The sequence below is a fragment of the Lissotriton helveticus genome, chromosome 3_1, assembly GCF_964261635.1.
Source record: "Lissotriton helveticus chromosome 3_1, aLisHel1.1, whole genome shotgun sequence".
Classification (NCBI taxonomy): Eukaryota; Metazoa; Chordata; class Amphibia; order Caudata; family Salamandridae; genus Lissotriton; species Lissotriton helveticus.
In genome coordinates this window covers 209723587-209744632 of record NC_136061.1, presented here as the reverse complement: position 1 = coordinate 209744632, position 21046 = coordinate 209723587, and the positions used below count along the sequence as shown (strand labels likewise).

The 21046-nt window shown below is 47.9% G+C and overlaps 1 protein-coding gene across 2 annotated transcripts in view; it reads left to right on the top strand.

Moving 5' to 3' along the window:
* The window catches only part of LIG3 (DNA ligase 3), a 222520-nt gene that overhangs the window by 122295 nt on the left and 79179 nt on the right, over positions 1–21046 (top strand). For both annotated transcript variants that reach the window (XM_078679597.1, XM_078679596.1), the window contains exons 12-13: positions 2407–2494; positions 15840–15917. In XM_078679597.1, the coding sequence (XP_078535723.1) occupies positions 2407–2494; positions 15840–15917 (166 nt within the window). The remainder of the gene's footprint in view (positions 1–2406; positions 2495–15839; positions 15918–21046) is intronic.

The following is a 21046-nucleotide window of genomic DNA, read 5'->3' as shown; positions in this document are numbered from 1 at the left end:
TAAATAGACAGCACTTCAGAATTCCTGTAATTAAAACATTCATGGAAGTACTAAAATTAGTAATTTTACCAAGTGTGCCTCCAGCACCCTCCTGGAACCTAAACAATGTGGTTACTAGGTTCATGGCTCCTCCTTTTGAGCCATTACATTCATGCCTGCTTCAGTTTCTGTTATGGAAAGTGGCATTTCTAGTTGCCATAACCTCACTCAGGCGTATTAGTGAGCTCCAGGCATTAACCTTAGAAGAACCATTCTTTCAAATACATAAAGAAAAATGAGTACTACAGATTAATCCAAAATTCATACTAAATGTAGTTTCTCAATTTCATCTCAATCGGTCCATTTAACTGACTGTTTATTCCCTAACCCTGATTCAGTAGCAGAAAGAGCTCTTTACACCTTAGATGTAAAAAGAGCACTCCTCTACTTCATAGCTAGAACTAAAACTTTCAAAATAACAAAGCAACTGTTTGTAGCTTTTTCACAATCACATAAAGGTTGTATCCAAATTCGGCATAGCTAGATATATATAGTAAAATGTATTAAAACTTGCTCCATTAAAGCCAACAGGCCTTTACTTGTACCTCCCAGAGTACACTCTACTAGTAAAAGAGAGTAGCAATGGCTTTTTTGGGAAATATCCCCATAGCTGAAATTTGTGAAGCAGCTACATGGTCTACACTACACACATTTACTAAACACTACTGTGTAGACATGTTAGCATGTCAACAAGCCAATATAGGTCAGGCAGTGCTACGTATACTTTTTCAAACTACTGCAACTCCACCTCGGCAGCCACCGCTTCTTTGGAGGTACTGCTTTACGGTCTATGCAGAGCATGTGTATGTACAGCCACACATGACATCGAAAGGATTGTTACTTACCCTGTAAGCATCTTATTGTGGCATGTGGTGCTGTAGATTCACATGCACCCTCCCTCCTCCCCGGACGCTTGTGGTGGTTGCAGTTACCTTTTACACAATTCTCTTAGCATGGACATCTTTATACTGACACTCTTCTTACACTTGTTTCTCACAGAGACTTGAAAGACTTCTTCGAATAAAAACAAGTTGCACACTTCCGAACCCAACACTAGATCGCAGGAGCATTCAGAGCATGTGAATTTACAGCACCACGGGGCAGATGTATCAACATCGAGATTTGCGAATCTCAAATAGCGATTTTTTAGAAATCGCTATTTGAGATTTGCAAATTGGTATGTATGTAGAAAATCACATTTTTTTGCGATTTCTTAAAATTCCTTAATCACGATTAGCAAATTGCGAATCGCAATTTAGGAATAATTTCCCATTCATTTCTATGGGCCAGGAGGCTCATAGGAATGAATGTGAAGTTATTCTCAATTTGCGATTCACAATTTGAGAATCGCAAATTGAGAATAAGTTCAAGGGTGCAAGGGTGTCATAAGGACACCCTGGTGCACCCCTGAAATTCACATGTGTGCGCATATGGCGCACATACATGCCCTAAGGCCATGTATGTGCGCCACATGGCACCTTCATAATGCAAAAAAGTGCTTTTGTGAAAGAAATCGCAAATTACCACCAACTTCAAGTTGGTGGTAATTTGCGATTTCTTAATGGGAAATCGCACTACTTGGGTGCTTCATACATTGCATTTAAGGAATCGAAAAATTTGCGATTCCTTAAATGCAATCGCAAAATAAGGAATCGCAAATTTGTGATTCCTTATTTTGCACTCAATTTTACTACATACATACCATTTAGCGAAAATGAGTTCGCAAACGCCGAAATTCGCGTTTGCGAACCCATTTGAGCTTCATACATCTGCCCCTTCATGCCACAAAGTGATGTTTATAGAGTAAGTAACCCAATCCTTCTCTTATGCTTGTCACGCTCCTTTGAGTGCCCATGGACATGTGTAAGATTTCCCTGGATGTGGCTATTCCACCTAGTTTCAGAGCCCAACCTGCCTTACTCCCCAGACCCTCCTGTCTTTCCTGAGTGACTTTTCCACATTACTCTAACAGCCTCCATCCTAAAAGTGAAGTGGTGAATCACAGAATAACATGTCCAAGAACCCGCAAGCTCTGGAGCTGATCTGTATCTGCTCTCTCCTGACCCTGAGCCATCCGCATAACCATCTACAATGGCCCAGTGCCAGCTGCCTGGTTAGGTAGCCTAGGAAAAGTCCTGTTAGCAGTGGAAAGCATATTGTTATGCAGTTTGGGCTCTCCTGCCCTGAATGTAAGCCATGCTGTTGCCTTTCCTTTTGGCAACATTTTCAATTGAGGAAATGTTATGCTTTTTTCTTCGCATGTATTTTGTTGAACATTAAAACAATGAAAGTGATTTAAACTGCATATGTATTGCAAGTAGATCATTTCTATTGCCTGATGGGTAATAAGTCCTTTTTTCCCCCAAGACCTTTACATGAACGTCGGAAGTTCCTACATGATAACATGGTAGAAATTCCCAACCGGATACTCTTCTCTGAGATGAAACATGTCACTGTAAGTACAGCCTATTCGTTATTTTTCTCATATATTTTCGTGGTTTAAGTGGAATTGTACTATCTCCACCTCCAGTGTCTCCGGGCACAGAATTATTTGGTCCATAAACTCCAGTTCTGTTATTATTCCTGTCAGGAGATACTCTGAGGCCCTTACACTGATGTTTTCCATCTGGTCAGAACAGACAGAGCACATCTGCTTTTTTCTACCCGTAAATGGGTGAAAACTGCCACTAAAAGGGCCCAGTATTTCTGGGTCCATACAGTTATTCGCCATTCTGGGTAAAAAAAATTGTGACCACTTTCTGATGTCGGGATACCGGACAGAATCAGGTATTTTGGCCCTCTTGTATCGCCACACAAAAACTGTTGCTCTTGTAATTGGGGACTTTGTATCAAAACTGGATCACTGCAAATGTCTCACCTCATTTGTCAATTTACTTATTTTTGATGCATACTCCCGGTGATACAATATGAATTTCACTTGGTGGCAGACAGGATGGATAAACTTCACCTCAAGCAATGGCTGCTCAGCACCTGCTGATGGACTCTAACTAGGAAGTGACAACACCAACCTACATATGACACTTGGAGTGCTTGCTTTGCTTCTTATTTTTACGTGCCTTACCAGTGTAGATCTGGCGCTCGTCTTTGATGCTTGCCGAATTCCTCAAACTCTTCGACAGCACTTCCACAGTACATTACGTCAAATGTCACCTCCTAAGGTCTTCAGGGTTCAGGTCCCATGTGTAGGAAAGTGCCCTTTTTTGACATGGTCGCCCTCACTTTTTGTCTGGTATTTGATACAGTATTGACAGAAAGTGCACTTGGTTCCTGCTGCTTCCGTCCCCAGTGCCAGATCTCTTTCCCTAAACTGTACAGTTGGTTTCCCCACCCACACTCCCTGTAAGTCCCTAGGAAATGATACCCCTGGTAATTAGGGGCAAGGAAGCTAAATCCTGTATTGTGCCACCCTACGGGACCTCTTACAAAAATCATGCAAACTGCCACTGCAGGATGCGTGTATTGGTGCAGACAAAATGGAATCCACTATACAGCACACAGCCCTTTGTTCCATGCCTATAGGCACTGCATGCAGTATAGGTAATTCACCCATACAGCAGGCCTTACAACCCTAAAGCAAGGTGCACAATGCTCCATGTGAGGACCTATCTGCATGAGCAGATATGCCCCTGTGCTGGCTAGTCCAATTACTCCAATACAAGTGACAAGGGAAGCCTTTTTAGGTACATGTGATTGGTACTGGTCAAAAACAAGTTCCCGGGCTAGATGATGGCTTCACTGAAAGTAAAGATGTTTGGTAACAAACATCTTTTACTAATAATCCCACAGTGGTTCTAGTGATGGATTTATTAATGCATGCACCCAGAGCGCACCTTAGAGATGCCCCATTGGCTACTATCCTACACTCCCCTGACGCCCCTTAATCCAGTATTTAGGAGAGCCCCTGGCACCAGGAAATCCGATCCTGCCGAACTGAAAAAAGAAGATCGACACTGAAGAGCCGCAAAAGATAGAAAAAAGGAGCAGCTGCTTACTTGATGTCAACCCTACTTGTCTGCCTTCTATTTTCGTCCATTGCGCCAAAACTGACTCGTTCTGAGGATGCTGTACCTCCAAAAGCATGAGGGGACTGACCGCCTTTCTCCAAAGACCCAGGAACTCCTGTGAAATAGAGGAGCTGCTTCCTTGCACCCTGCAGGCACCCCAAGAGACTAGTGAGGACTCCGGACCACCGACACTGTAAAGCATCACAGCACCAGGGCTGCCTAGCCCAAGTCGAAGTGAGCCAACAGCCTTAGCGTGGTCCCCATACCCTCCAGACGAAGACCACCTTGGTTTTGCCTACTGTGGACATCCAGATGCCACCTGCAGCCTTTTTGTGCAGGCCCCCTCTTCTGCGAGTGTCTCCAGTGACACAAACCCAACGCCTCAAAACACCTCTGCACTCTGCCGCCCCAGTCCATGGAGAAGAGGACCAAAGGTGTCCCCACATCCCAGAGTATCGTGAGACCTGACCCCAGTTGGTTGTTCAGCCTGACTGGCCTTCCAGTCCCTGACTGCAGTGACTTTGTGACCAGAACGGTCCCCATTGACTTACACGGGGCACCCAGCACTGTATTGCACCTCTGCACCCGACTGACCTTGAACTGTCTGAGGGGACTTGTTGGTGCTGCCTAGGACCTTGTCCTATACTCTCCTCAAGTCCTGAAGATTGGTCCCGTAAGCTGTTGTAAAGTACCTGTATGCCGTATATGCTTTTCATACATAGGATAACATTACCGCTTCAGAAGTGTTGCTTTCTGAAAACTATAAACTTTTCTATCTCAAAACGTAGTTATGGGATTTTGATTACCTTGACACTAAATGTTATATAAAGATATGGGTTATTTTTATAAATTGGTTTGGATCTCCTTATTGAGTCGTGTGTACCATTTATTGACTGTGTTTGAATTGCACATGTCTAACTCCACCACACTACCCCTAAGAGACCACATTGGAAATGCTAGAGCAAGACCCTTTCACCCTGTAAGGGAATACCTGGACCCTTTGTACAGTATACCTTTTTTTGATTTACTCTGTATCGAGCCAGCTTCCTACACTATACACTTGTTCATTTGATTAAGCGTGACTGGTTTGTGCCACAGCTACCAAGGACTGAGCTAAGGGTTTTATTGAAGAAACCTAACTGGATATGATAACGATTTGACATTATTACATGGTGAGGTCTCACAGCCACTGTAGGAAGCTGGCTCTTTATGTGATATACTGTAAGTAGCTGACTCTTCATATGCTATTATCACTAGGTTTTAATACCGTGCACAGAGTCCAGGGGCTTCCCAAGAGTACAGGGCTCAATGTAAAACACAAAGTGCTCTATTAATGGTAGTGGGGGCGAACAGCCTTCGGCCTAACAGAGGAGTCTAGGACATTTATTGCACAACAGTGATCAAAAATGGACACACAACTCAAGAAGGAGATCCAGACCAATTTTATAAAATTAGACATTGTTTTTACTTCATTTTAAGACCAAGGGCTTCGTAATCAGGTAAGTACGTTTTTAATTAAAAACCCCAAATCAAAACTTTTTCACACAGTCCAATGTTATCCTACGGAGAATACAAAATTGAGGTAAAACAGGTAAATATTTAACTTACAATCTCAGTCTTCGAAGCCAAAAGTCAGCTAGGGCCAGGGGTCAGGTAAGTACCAAAGCTGCACCACCAGCGGCACAGGGGTGGCCGGGTGCAGAAGGCAAAATGGGAGTTTGACCCAATGATTTCCAATGGAAACAGGGGGTGCTTGGAGCCACACTGCTTGCTGGTAAGTAAATCGGTTGCAGGGGGCCAAGCTTTGGGGGTTAGCACAAGCACAGTGGGGCCTACAAAGCAGCACCAAACTTACACCACCAGCGGCAAAGGAGCGGCCGGGTGCAGGATGCAAATTCAACGTCGGGAGCCTAAAGTTTTTCAATGAGGATTCTCCTGATGGCATAGAGGCTGCAGGTGTGGCACTGGAGGTTGCAAAAGGAAGACCAACGACAGCAGAGGCGAGTTGGGATGGAGGGGGTCGTAGGGATACTGTTGGTTCAGTTCATAAAGGACCAGGGGCTTCGGGTGCAGGAATGCCTTTTAACGTTGGACTCTTCTTACCGGAGCCAGTCGGGGAAAGCCTCTGGATTCCCACTTCAGGCACTGTCGTGGAGGGCAGGAGAGCTCAGCCAATGTAGGACATGAGGTATGGATAGCCAGGGAGACTTCCCTGGACAGGTGAGCCACTCAGGCCATGGGCGTCTGGTGCAGACCGGGAAGAAGATGCGTATCTGTCTGGATCTGGAGTCTTTGGAGTAGGTTTCTTGAGGACAGGTCCGCTGTCCACGGGAGATTGGAGTCTTTTTCGATGGTAGCAGTCCTCCCTGGGTTTCAGAGGTCACTGGCTGCAAGCCAGGTCGCAGGGTCGTCGAAGCAGGTGACCGGCTGGTAGGGCTAGGACCAAGGCAGTTGTCTTCTGGCTTCTGCCGCAGTGTATCTTCTTAGGTTGGCGCAGATTTGAGGGCCAGGTCTGGGGGAAACCACCTAAATACTAACTTTGGGAGGCCTTTTAGGGAAGTCGCAGGTAGGGCCAATGGGCACCTTACCTGGGGGGACTACACCCTCTATTATGCCGCCCTCCTATGGGCAGAGACATAGACTTAGCCCTAATTGGAGGGGTCCCCCCTTCTTCAAGATGGCGGAGACTGAAAGTTGTGCTTCACCTTGTTTCCACCACTTATACCTGCAGAAGTGCATAGGGTCAACGTGCCTGTGTAGCCCTGGGAGAACTCTGGGAGGAGGGGGGCGAGGGGTGGAGTGGGGGACCGTCGCTATCCGGGGACTTAGCACCCAGAAGCTGCTGTAGTGTGGACTGTACTTCCTTGATGGAGAGCGGTGCCACAAGGTCCTCTTTGGCCTGCTCTGGTAGTGTAGTCAGGGTTAAGGTCTGTAGGTAAGGGAGATGTACTTCTTCACTCACTGTCGAGTCCGCCATATAGACCGTCTGGAGGTGAGACCGGAGGACCTGCAGTATTGCTGTGTCGGTATAGACCGTTGTGCCTGTAGGCTTGTGCAGCGCCACTATTGGTTTGAGGGGTTGTTCCCTTCTAATGATCCAAGCTAGTAAGTGGCCTGATTTGTTCCCCTCCCTGTGTAAGCGCTGTCGGTATTGGCTGAGGGTATATTTATCTAGCCTGTCCCAGCTATCACATATGCTTGTCCGAATGTCCAATTCCCTATTCTCCTCTGATTGGGCAGATCAGTCCTGGGTTTGTACTTCCAACAGTTCCACCTCCTCTACCTTCAGCTCACTTTGCCTTGCTTGCGAGCCCCACACGTCAAGCTAAAGCAGGCCCCTCTCACTACAGCCTTTAGGGCCTCCCACTTAGTGGCCCTAGGAATGTCCGCTCCTTCCCAGTTCAGTGTGATGTAATTTGCCAGTGCTACCTCTGTGCTGTTTACCAATCTGATCGTCCAATATCTCTGACTGCAACCTCCAGGACCTCGTGCGTTGGTCTGGGGACCCCTAGCTGACCATACAAGCAATCGGGGAGTGGTCTGAGAGGAAGCGGGCCTGGTGTGTCACCTCAATAGCCAGTTGGGATCGAGGTTCGCTATTCACACCCTATCCAACCTAATGTCCGTGTTTTGTGTCGGGGGAGTAATAGATGTTTACTCTCTGGGTGGGGTGTCTCTGGCAAGAAATGTCCTGAACTCCTAAGTTCCCCATGACCTCGCTGAGTTTCTCTGTTATTCGTTGTTTAGTTCCTCTACGAGGTGGGCATCTGTCGAGCTCGGGGTCCAGCACACAATTAAAATCATACACTCAGATAAGTGGCACCTCCAGTTTCGAAGCCAGTATTTCCTGAAGGGCGTGGTAAAAATCTGGGTGGCCTACATTTGAGGCGTATGTATTTAATATTGCTCGTTCCCTAACGTCCAGCTTTGCCCGTAGTAAAATATACTGTCCATTGATGTCCGCCTCCATGTTTTGCAAAACAAATGGAGTCCCCGGGGCTACCCAAACGAGTACCCACCTGACATACATGGAATATGATGAGTGGAAAATCTGTCCCCTCCATTTTTTTGCGAGCCTCTGGGCTCCCGCCTCGTCCAGGTGGGTTTTCTGCAGACATGCCACCAATACGTGGTGCCTCCATAGGAGTGACAGGACCCTATAGCTCTTAGTACATGTGCCCAGCCTTCTTACATTCCAACTCATAATTTTAGTCCCCATTGTCCCTGTGTTGTACTGCGTTAGTATGCCCCTGCTCCATCTCCCGCGAGGACGGCTTACCTGCTGTATGCTGTTTAACTATCATATAACCATGTAATGTGAACAACCCCCAATAACACCCCCCGCTCCCCCAGCCTACGGGCAAATTACCTGCAACAGTGCATGTGGTTAAGCCCTCCCCATGCTTGTGGCAGGATGTGCTCAGCCACCCCATTGGCCCAACTGGGTCCATAGAACTTCCCTTGAACAATTTCAGACTCCCATCCTTGCCCACCCGCTAAAATCAGGATGCTGGTCCTGCAGTCACTACCCTCCCGGGGTATCTATTTGTGCCGGCAGGGAACCTGCTAACCAGAGAGCCCCTACCCCACACCCCCAGATATCCCCTCCCATCCCCCTGCCATAAGCCCCCCGCCGCCTAAGTGGTGCGGTACATGCTTGCCTATCGGCAGTGAGTCCCAATGTTCTGAGGCGTGTCCATCCCCCCTTCTCCCCACCGCCTAAACGGCTGGGAATCTTTTAGGGGTGCAGTACATGCTTGCCTATTAGCAATGAGTCCCAGTGTACTGAGGCATGTCTATCATTTCATTTCTGGGGTAGACAGGGCTGAGTCAATGATGGTCTCCGGGAACACTTTGTTCGTGAGGAGTAGGGTGGCACGTACCATTTCCAATGCAGAGTTTTCCCCTGATGTCTTCGGCTGGGAGTTATCCGAGCCCGGGACTCCACCTGCATGGTTCCATTGTCGCCCACTGTAATTCTCTGGTGCTCCGGTGAGTCGCCGTTCATTGTGTGATTTCTTCGCCGGCCACCCTGAGTCCTTGGAGGCCTGGATCCCCATTCTTTCCGAAACCCTTTGCGCTCCTACGGAGGGAGAGCATCCCATTGGAACTCCAACCACTCCCACACTTCCTCAGGGGACTCAAAAAAGTGGGCCTTCCCTTGCAAGATATCCTTCAGCTTGGCAGGGTAAAGCAACATATATTGTAGGTGCAGCTCCCGGAGCTTCTGTTTCACTCCAAGGAACGATTTTCTCTGCTCCTGGATCTGCCTAGTGTAGTCTGGCTACACTGAGACTTTTGCATTTTCATAAGTTAAGTCCGGGGCCTCACACGCTGCACAAAGAATACAGTCTCTATCATGGTAATTTAGGATTTTGGCAATTATGGCCCTAGGAGGGGCTCCCGGGGGCGGCGGGGGAACCTACGCCCTGTGCACCCTCTCCACAACAAACACCTCCGAGAGCCCACTGTGGCCCAGTTTGGTGCGTATCCAATGTTCTAGGAAGCATTCAGTTTTGCCCTCCTCAGCACATTCCTGGAATCCCCAGGACTCTGACGTTGCTGCGGCGAGCCCGGCCCTCCGCCTTTTCAGCTCGACGTTCAGTGCCCCTGTGGTGTTGGACAACTGTGCCAACTGTTTTAGGGTCGCCACCTCACCTTGGAGCTGTATGATATCACCCTCTGCTGTGGATACTTTATCCGCAACCTTGCGCCAGTCTGCCCTGAGTAACTTCACGTCTATCAATACCGTCTTGATCTGCTTCTCCGGGGCAGATCTGGACCCCTGAATGGCTGCCAGAAGCTCTGCTCGAGACCGCTCACAGGAGGCTTCTCTGTCCCCGTCTGGGCCCGTCTATCTTGTGATTTGATGCGTAGGGAGCCGCTGGGTGATGTACTATGTGGCCTCTTTGGGGTTGGACGCACGAGCAGGTTTTTCCTTTCCCATTTTGTTAGGCCCCCAGTATGTCCAGTTGCTTTTGTCAGAGCAGGGCCCACCACAGTGTTGCTCCTGGCTTTTTGCTTTTACCTCTACCTGCCCGCAGGGGTAATGGCAGGACCGACCCCCTGCTTTCTGTTGTGCCTGTACTGATCTCCGCGTCTCATGCGGACCCTATGACAGGTGGATTGAACCTGGTCTCCTGTGTGTTCTAGTTGTTTTTGTCTGTGCGGGAGTCCCCCACAGAGCTGGTCCCAGCCTTTTAGCATTTAATTCCACCTGGCCTCAGGGGTAATGTCAGGACCGCTGCCCTCCTTTCTATCGGACCTGCTTGGCTCTCAGCGGCTCCTGTGGTCCACTTAGGCAGAATGACCTTGGCCCAAATGTTCCACAGGCCCGTGAAGGTCTGCCGTAGTTCAGGCAAGGGCTAGCCTGAGATCACAGGAGTGCGGTGTCCTACCGCCCCTGGCACCCCGCTTAGTACTGTCGCTCACCCTACCTGTGCAGTAGGTCCCTGGACTGCGTCTCTCCCAACAAGGGCCTCCTATGTCCAACTTACTTGGCGGGTCTGCTGCCGCTCGCATGTGCCACACAGTCCCAGTTCTGGTCAGGGACTAGGCACACTGGCAGGCAGAGCCCCCCTAGTCTTCTGTGCCCCTCGCAGCCTCTTTGTTTTCCTGGGTCGGGCCCTAGCTGCACTCGTCCCTGCTTCTCCTCCTCCTCCTCCTCCCTCCGTTCATAGCGGAGGCCCGCCAGTAAGCTCATTCCTGGGCACTCGAGCCCCGATTCAGCCCCCCAACCCGGGCCAAGCATGTCACTCCCAGGCACGGCATAGGCCCCAGGCTCAGTCAGGCGCTTCAGTATGCAGACACCTCCTAGATCCAGCTGGTCTCGTGGTTCCCCCCGCTTTCAAGTCCGGGCCCCAGCTACTCACTTCTTTGGTAGACCGCTGTCCTCCGGCTGCAGGGGAAGCCCGCCAATATCTTCTCTCCGGGACTCCGGGGCCTCAAGCCGGCCTCTCAGCCTAATCCGATTTCTCCTCCCCCAGGAGCAGTTGTGGCGTTCCGGGCAGGGCCCGGCTACTCACCTCGTCGTACCCCCTCATCGCACTATCTTTCTGGGTCTGCAGACCTCTCCGCCGCGGGCACTTCACAGCCCCTTCTCCGTTGATGTCTTGGGCCCCGTCTAGGTCGTAGGCTTCCACAGATATCAACCCTCTCGTCACAGCGGGACAGGTGCAGGACAAACCCAGGATCAGCACAGCCCGGCTCCGTGTCTCATGCCGGCTTCCACACTCCCATGGGCAGGCACAATCTCTGGGCCGGATGGGCAAGGGAGGCACCTACCTCCTTAATGCCGGTCGGGGGCTCGTTGGCAGGCAGCACGCAGCCTCTCGGGACTCTCCACCCAGTCACCCGTACTGGGCGACCACGTGATTACTGGCATCACCTCGTCTAGGCCCCTCTGAGGCGTTGAGCCTCGTCCGGCTCCAGGTAGGCAGCAGAGACCTCTCGAAGGCCAATTTAGTTTTGGCGGCCCTGGCCATAGTTTTGTCGTTTGTGCCGGAACCCCAGGCTCTCCTGTAGGGCCCCAAGAGCAGTGGGAGACTCGTCAGACGGCACCCAGGGGTGCTCGCTTGCAGGATAATTGCAGGATTATGTGGTGGGCAGACCGGGAGCCTGTAGAGCTTACGTCCAGTCCGCCATGTTGCTCTGCCACGCCCACCCAATCATATACATTGTTACCACTCAACCAACCTACTGGTATTTTCACTAAGTAATCTGCAAAATCGACCCAGGATTGACCTTGGGTTTTCTTGCCCTCCCTGAACTTGATCCTATACTCCTCCGTGCTGAATCGAACGTCTTCAATCAATCATCAATTCATGATGTCCAAGGATGCAGCATCTTTCTCATTGAGTGTCAGGAGTCTATCCCTGCACTTTCCTGACACCATTTCCCACAGGATAGCACTCCACAGCTTCCTGTGGACCTGTGTACTAAGACAATCTCTCTCAAAAGTAATGAATCACTTAGTGAAATCATCACCCTCAAAATATTTAGGGAAAATCCCTCTGGGGATTTTGGAGTCTGCAGAATCCACCTCCCTATTGATTACTTAGCTGCTACCAGGGGTGGGTCCTAGGCCCATCTCCGTTCTTTCTTTCTCTATGGCTAGGAGTTTAGCTTCTAGAGTTATCTTCCTTGCCAGTTTCAAAAGATCTGCATAGTCCGTGTCTGCTTCATCTGGGTCACTACTGGGGTCACTACTACCAGAAGCGTTGCTATGTGAGGGGGTAGTGACAGAATTAACATCCTCCCCATCTACTACTACTTCATCTTCTTCTATTTCTTCCCCAGTTGGGGCAATTTTATTTGCCAGGGCCTTGTCATTATCTGCAAGCAAATGCTGGAGAACGGCTTTATTGGTTTTAGGACCCATGGCAAATTTCCATGCTTTGCACAAATCTTTAAGTTGAGGAACTTTAAGATGTGCATAGGGACCCAGGCTGAGTTCCTGGCTGGCCCCTGTGGTATCATGGTGTTTAATGTAATTCGGGTTTTATTAGTACTTTTTTCCCACTATCATTTGTAGTTGGATGGGCATTTTTCTTCTTCTTTTTTGGGGATCATGTTCTTTCGGCCGCGGAAGAAACTGCTCATAATTTTGTATTATGATAATGATCTGATGCATGATATATCCAGTTGGTTTAGCAACTCTGTGGTGCACTGTTTTTTCTCTTTAATTTCCGTCTGTAAATAATCAGTGGGTTGCTTGGGTATTGTCTCACACGTAAGGACTGCATCCAGGAAGACGGACAAGGAGGTAATGACCAGGTTACATAGAGGTAATCTTCATTTATCTGAGTCTTCCTTGATGCAGTCCTTAGTCCTGTCCTCTCACCCTGGTCATGGCAGGGGATTATTTCCAGTTTGGTGTGCATTTTACATGTCATTTTGCGTGGTATTGTACAGGATATGAATCATTAGTTCCTCCCTTTTGTGGTGGCGCCTGGTTAAAGGGGGCCATCTTGGAGGAACTTTTTTGCTTCAGGTAGGGAATTGATTCTGCCAGAGAGGACATGCGTCTTACACATAAGGACAGCATTAAGGAAGACCAGGGCTCGGCGTAAGGAAGATTATCGGGAAACATGGCATTCCTCCCATCACTTTTTATGCTTGACCAACTGTCAATCACAATCATCACCTCAATCCTCCCCGCTCGGGATAGAATATTTAGGTAACCAGATCCCTCCTCCTCATCACTTAATTAATCTCACGTGGGTCTCTGAAATCATCCTGAAGCTTATCATATTTACTCACCATGAACACGGTAGGTAGTGTATCATAGTTCTCCTTTTAGCAAGAAGCAGTGTAAGAGACGCAAATAAACACTGCATGTCCCTTTCTTCCATTTAGGTGTAAATAAATAAATCATAAATCATACGTTCTTATATAGCGCCTTTCACCGTAAGGTCTCAAGGCGCTTGCTTTGGGAACCCGTCCTGGCTTTTCCCTGCGAGATAACCCCTAACTGGGCATCCCCAAGGTGAAAGCCAGGCATCCCCGCGGTGGGGCCGTTGTGGAGATTAAGCAAGCTATTGCCCAGAGTTGCAGAGTGTGAACCCATGATTTGAGTAGGCGCCGAGGCGAGAATTATCGAGTCCGTGGACATTTTGAGCTCAAGACCCTGCCGCGTCGGGAATTGAACCCTGGTCCCGGGTCTGACCTCTGCGTTCGGGTCTGCCTCCTCTAACCGGTGAGCCATACTTCTCCAGGTGTAGGCCTAATATACGGTATTCCATTGAGCTTACAATATTACATTCAGCTATATTCTTCACAGCCTTCACCACCCAACCCAGAATACAGTTACAACAGAGCATGTCCACACCATGTACAACAAGTTTACGATGTCACAACCGCATGTCTGACATTTCTGTGTTCTAATTGGGTACATATTGTGCATGAATGGTGTTAGGCCTGCACAGAATTCTGCAAAATGTACCCCAACAGCAATGATTATTACTCTTAGGCTGATTTCTTTCTTCAACTCATTGGAATTTAGGTGTTGCTCACTGATTTGTAGAGGGATTTATACCTCAGCCAAAGGGACATTTCCAGATGGTATTCTACCTACATTCGAGGACAACAACTGCTCAGCGGTATAGATTCTGACCCTGCTTCTTCTATCACTGCTGCTGAAATAGAACATCCTTATGGAACTTCTGGCTGAACAGTTGGGAGAACCTCTGCTGATCTTAAATAAGTCTGTTTTTGACCTCAACATGGCAGTACCAGTGAAGTTACATTCAATTCCAAGTGCACACCTCAAGGCAACAAGAAAATATCCACTGTTCCCATTGTACCCTAAATTTCAGAGTGCATGTCTGAACCAGTAATTTCTGGTGGTACAGACTGAATAGACTGACATAATTGAATGCTTTGCCATCTTACCTTTTTGTTTGGTTCAGGACACATTGGAAGAGTAATTACAGTCTTTTTGCACTCCCTGTGGGAGATGGCTGGTCTAACCATGCTAGACATTCAGGACTTCTGCTACTGATAGACTGGCTGGATGCATCCAAATGACTCTGTGGTACAACTTAGATGTGGTTTTCAGGGCTATGGCATGGGTTTCATTGGGTAGCATTCTTGGATTTGAGGGGCTGGGTTCTTGTCCTGGGCTCAGGTCTGACTCTTCATTATGCCTTTGGGTGGTTGAGGGGCTATCCAATCAGTAAGCGGATATTTCCCTTGAGGGCTTTGATCAAAGCATGGTCATTACCGAATCCTTGCCACTGGCCTCTCTGGCAAGGTAATTCCATGAGCAGTCCTAAATTTAGGGATACCATTAGTCAGGCTTTACCAGGTCTGATTCTCCTCTGCTGTAATAATTGGCTCCCACCACTATAACTTGTGGCCAGATAGTCTGCTCGGAGGCTCTGACTAGCAGTTGATCATGTACTCTCTGAACACTATAGCCTGTTTTAGGAGATTATATCTGAGCTGCAGGCGACACCAGGTGTAGGGAGGATCACAAGGATCCTGAAAACATGGAAGGAAGAAACTCCAGACCATTTGGTCCTTCTAATTAGAGAATGATTTACTCTATTTTTGCAGAATCCTCCAGTAGTAATCCTTCCTTATTCCTCCCTTACCACCTTGAATGGGGGCCTTCGTAACTTGCTTCAGAACGGGGCTTTAGTGAGCCTGTTTATAGCGGTTTCTGTGCCTTTTCTGTACAACAATGTTTACAGGTGTTTCCCCGATATCACCACAAACATTGCCTGCCGCAAGCACAAATGCATGCTGTCTCCCATACCTTTAAAGGCACCTAGTTAGCGCATCTTCACAAGTTCAAAACTCTCTGATTTAAAAACATGGGTCAATTTGTGTAGCTTCCTGATTCAAATGAGGGCCTATTTTAATTTGGTGCCCAGTCCTGTTTTCTTTCTCAGTCTGACCCTCGCCAAGTAAACCCCGTTCTGAAGTTTAAGTTTATGCACAGCTGTATTAAATGTGTACATTTAAATGTAGTGTATTGCTATTTCTAAGTTCATCTGGTCCAGTAGAGCATGACTGAATCATTGAAATCCTTGAAAGAGAGATGTTCGAAAACTAGTTGCAGGCAAGTAACCACCTTCTATTTCTCAGAAGGCCTTATTTAAACAAGAAGGAGACCTGTAATGTCTTCCAAGAAGCTAGTCCCTGTTTACCCAATGTAAAAAATTTACAGATGCTTTTAGAAGGCTTTGGAGCATTTGTTACCGAGACAAATACTTATTTTTTATGAGTATACTGATTTACTCACTGCTTGTTTGCTTCCTCCTTGCTTAGAAAGCTGCGGACCTGGCCGACATGATTACCAGAGTTATCCGTGAGGGGCTGGAGGGCCTCGTCCTTAAGGACTTAAAGGTAAGATAAGGCCTTGTCATTCATATTGTAAGTTACATGTGCTACAGATCAAGCTTTTCTTTCTAGCTCATTTGCCTTTATTAATTTCTACATCCTTGCATTTCCTCATTAAATTGTCCTCTATCTCTTCTCATATGTAATTCTATGCCTCTTCTTGATTCAGTCCATTTTTAGGTTGAGCAGTGGCATGCGCTGCTTGCAAGACTTTTAGTAAGGGGTTTCAGAAAGCCCACCAAGCTCGCCACACGCTCGTGCATGTGCTTTTGTTTTGCGCACAGGCTATTGAGCTTTGCGTGCGTCTTTCTAAGAAAGACAGCACGCAATTGGGCAAAGGCGGGACTTGCTCCATCCACGGCCTATTGCTTACGGTTACCCGTATAGGCACCATCTTTTTTGAATTATCGTGCCCAGGCACGGGCGCGATAATTGAAAACAAATGTTTCGCTGTGGCGCGCGCACGCACAACACTCGCCTGCTTGTTTTCTCTGCCAGACATTCCCCCACTGTTTGAGGAGTTACTCATCGGACTCTGAATACTTGTGCCGGGGGTGAGTGACGTCAGCTGCGCTGCTCCTCAATGGCCCATGGCCCAGCAGCCTGCTGCCTAAAAGACACTGAGCAGCTCGCCGAAGAGGTAAAAAACTAAAATGTAAGTCCAAGGCTGAGGTGAACCGCAGGTCACTGTGTCTAACAAATATGAAAATGTTGCCCGATGAAGGGCTCGCCTTGTTATTTAACAAAGACTGTCAGTGCGCAAGATTAATAAGAAAGAAAACGCACACGGTGTCACTGCGCGGTGACCCCTCAGCTCTGGACAGGGGGCATTCAAGAGGAAAAATACTTTCAAATATTCTCAAAGGAGCTCACATCAGTCTCGGGCGAGAGGCCCCGCGACTCGTTCTGCCTTTTCCCTCCATCTGTGCTTCGAGCCTCACGAGGGAAGTGCAAAATAACGACCGCCTTAAAATATGAGTAGCAAAAGCGGCACCATTTTCAGAGTGTGAATTTCACCCATGTCCTTGAGTGGTGCGGTGTCCACTAAGGAACTTATTCATTTATTTATTCCATTAAATGTGGGTTCTTGCGGTTTCGACTTCTGGGCGACTTCAGTATAAAACGGCCCTCTTCCAGCTTCCATTAATCGATTCACGACTCTTTTTGCAGTCTTCTGGAACTTACTCAAGTGCTGAAGTAGTAGTGGTGTTGTAAATCCATATTGATGTGTAATGCCAGTGCTTTGGACAGTTAACTGTATTTGGACAGAGTTGATGTGCATTGGCCGTTCAGCATATTGGTTCCGGTCCTTACATAGCACAGATGATTCAGTCCCATTTTGATGGGGTGCAGTACTCTATGCAACTTGTCCACATAGCTGATAAGACTCCAGTTCTACAAAAGATGTAGAAAATCCAGGCACAACATTGCTTGATGTAGGAAAATACCTATTTTTATATGATCACCCAAAAGTTGGACGGATGATGTTGGTCTTTCGACTCTGCAGTGCACTGGGCCCTGCTGTACAGGCCCCAGTGCATGTGCTCTAACCCCTCAGGCATGTATGTGTGTTTGCTTATTCCATGATTTGCACAGCTACTTTACTGTAAGATCCTAGTATATAGTACCTTGGTTACCCAAGGCTATTAAGTTAAGTGCCTCAGTGGACTGCAGCAATTGTGCCACCACTGATAGGACCAACTGAAAGTATTGCTCTAAGTCTGCCACGGCAGCCTAATCAGGGAGCATCTAAACCGCCAGCTCCACATGGCAAAATAGCCCTTTTTGCAAAGCCCAAACCTGGCTTTTCATTGTCCCTAAGTAACCCCTAAAGAAAGCCTTATAAATCCATAATGCAGGGTGCTGATATTAAAAAGGAGATGTTTCAATTGTCGTTTTTACAATAGCAAGACCAGGAAACCCTTGGCTCTGAAATTTCGCTGGCCCACATGCTAAGTTATAACTTCCACTACTTCAGGGTTTCAAATTTATAGTTGCTTTAAACCCGACCTATTGCTGAAGTCGGATTTGAAGCAACTTTTAGGGCAAACCTCTGGTAGCCCTTCCTGACTGTCTGCAGCTGTTGTCCCTTGAACCAACAGGTTGCCCCCTGCTTGGAAGTGTGAGGTGCTCCCAGAAACAGAGAACAATGAGAGCTGTTGGGGGGGGAGGGGGGAAAGGTGTGACCTCCAGCAGAATGACTACCAGGCAGCGGCCACAGATGGCTCAGCTTCAAAGAGTCTAGCACCTCAGTGAGCAAATGGAAATCATCCCTTAGCCCAACCGCTCCTTCTCTTCTTATAAGTAGAAAGCATGGCATCTCATCCAGAGGCGGCAAACTTGTTGTGAAATTGGTTTTCCCAGAGGAGCGACTCAGTATACCTGGTATACACTAGGGTGTGCCCAGACTTCCTCACAGGGGGAGAAGCCCTAAGCCATCTTGGATTCAGGCAGAGAAGGGGACTCTGGCATTGCTATTGAGCAAAATGCACAGGAAGGGATGTAAAGTAGGAAGAGTTGCTCTGTGGGAACTGTAGCCTCATTGGTTAGTGAGCTCTCTTCTCCCACAAACACTATGCCATTAATGTGCCACACCTGGTACTCAGTTTTGAGATCACTACTAGGCTAGACCGAAGAAGGACTGCTCTGCTGCTCCTTGGACCTGGCAAAGAGACCCGCGAAGAGAACTGGACCTGATGTTCCGGCTCGTGGAAAGGAACTGCACTTATGCAGTACAGAAGAATTGACTCCAAGGGCAAGGTAGCTAACCTCCTATTCAGCACTAGGGCTACAGAAGCTAATACACACCATCGAGAGCCCCGCTGTCCAGGAAACCCTGCCCCACGCTGGATGATGAGGTGCAGCATGGAAGACAGTCTTAATCATCTCAAGGTGCCCCTAAGGTCTTTGGACCCATAACCAATGTCAGAGGGATTCTGAACCCCAGAAAAGAAAGACTTGCTTCCTGTAAGGAACCGTTGAGAGGCCAGTTGGGCAGTGACGATTGGGCCTGCACTAGACTCCACAACTGCATTGTGAGAGATAGTTCTGAGGCTGGACACGACCACTGACATTCGCTAATACCAGGGCGGTCCCAGAACACTCGCCACTTCTCTTAAGCACCTTCCACATTCTGAATTCCCAGCATCAGGACCACTTCTTTGCTGGCCGCAGTAAAGGATAGAAATTCAGGAAGGACCCTGCGACTGCTGGACCTGACAGGTAACTGTCCCCCTGGACCTCAGTAGTCCCCGAGACTGGTTCCCAGCTAGTTGTGACCTGTCCAAGTGAACATTAGTAGCTGTACTAGCCTGCTGGCTCAGAAACCTCAACGCCATTTTAATGTTTTGCTGCATTCTTGTTTAAGTGAACTACAATGATTTACTGACCTTGGAAAAATCATATCGCCAGTTTCCCTCAGCAAATTTTCGCTGTTTTGGTGTCTATTTATGGTTTAATCTGGCTTTATTTTAAGAAGGGTATAACTACATCAATCCACCTACCGAGATAGCTGGTTGGGTGAGCTGAAGTAGGCGCAAACAGACAGGACAGGTAAGTTCCATGAATTTGATTGCTCAAAATCGAATACTAGAACACCATGTCTTATCAAACTGCGGCATAGTATGTGTGACGGTTGCCATTATCTACTCCATTCCCATGAGTTCCAATAGTTTATGAAGCCAGTCCAACTTTGTCGGGACAACAACACCTGTTTACCGGCTCCAATTGTTAGTGTGATGGCTTGCCCATGGCATGCTTTCAGAGGATAGGTCAATGCGTTCGGGAATCCTAACAATATATAACTAGGGAACCTAGTCAATTCCGTGTCATGAATTATATCAGTATAGACCTGGATTTAACACCAGAAGTGTTGGATTTTTAGGACACTGCCATAACAGTTGCGTATGGGTGCCTACTTGGCTCCATTGTCGCCAGCAAAGGGGGTCACCCCCACCTCCTGGTTCCTATAGGGTGGCATCATAATGGGTGTAGACACCCAAGGTATAAAACCCATTGGTCCCTACCTGTTACTCCCTTGTAACACTCCTAAATTTAGTATTTAAGTGGCTCCCCCAGACTCTGAAATTAGATCTGTAACAAATTAAGAAGCCTGGACACTGAAGAGGAGCACCAGCACAAGAGAAGAAGGATCAGTCACAGACTCTGCACCAGCCCTGCTGGCATGTCTGCTGCCTTTCGCCTCTGCTACAAAAAGACGACTCGTCCTGCAGGTCCAGGGACCTCAAAAAACGTCACCCACCCGCCGGACATTGAAAGGCATGATTGATGGACTCTCAGAAAAACTCAGTAGGAGATGAGATGCTTACTTCCATGCCTGCTGTTTGCCTACAGGGAAGTGGCACAGAAAGGAGTGGGGTTCCCACCCTTTGAACTTCTGTTTGGACACCCTGTTAGAGGTTCTCTGAGTCTTGTGAAGGAAGGATGGAAAACACTTTTCCGAGAGCCAAAATAAGACTTAGTGAATTATGTGCTTGGCCTGCACTCCAGGGTGGAGTCCATGGAAAAACAAGCCAAAACCTTCAGGCCATCCAGGAGCTTCAGATGCAATGGTATGACCAAAAGGCTGCTATGGTTGATATTCAACTAGGGTAAATGGTATGGGTATTGGAGCCTATGGCACCTAGCGGACTCCAGAACTAGTGGAGTGGGCTCTACCCTGTCCTTGAAAGAAAAGGAGAGGTCACCTATTTGGTGGAACTTGGCAGTTGCAAATATCCCAAAAGGGTTATACATGTCGACCAACTGAAGCCCTACTTTGACAGCGCTTCTGTGACCATGTTCATTGTCACAGATGAGTGACAGGAAGCTGAGATTCAACCTCACCTTGATCTCCTCTCCAGCAATCCAAAAGATGGGTCTGTTGATGGAGTGGTCTTGTCAGACACCCTAACTGACCAACTTCAGGCTGATTGCAGGCAAGTCTTCAATCGGTATGCTGAGCACCTCTCTTTGACCCCTGGTCAGATTAGCTGGTGTACTCATGATGTGGACACTGGTGACAGCCTACCTGTCAAAAACTAAATGTTCGAGGCATATGGGCTGCAGATAGTACATTTATGAATAGATCGCCATCTGGTGTTGGGCTCGGATGATTGCACTTTGTTTTTCTTCTG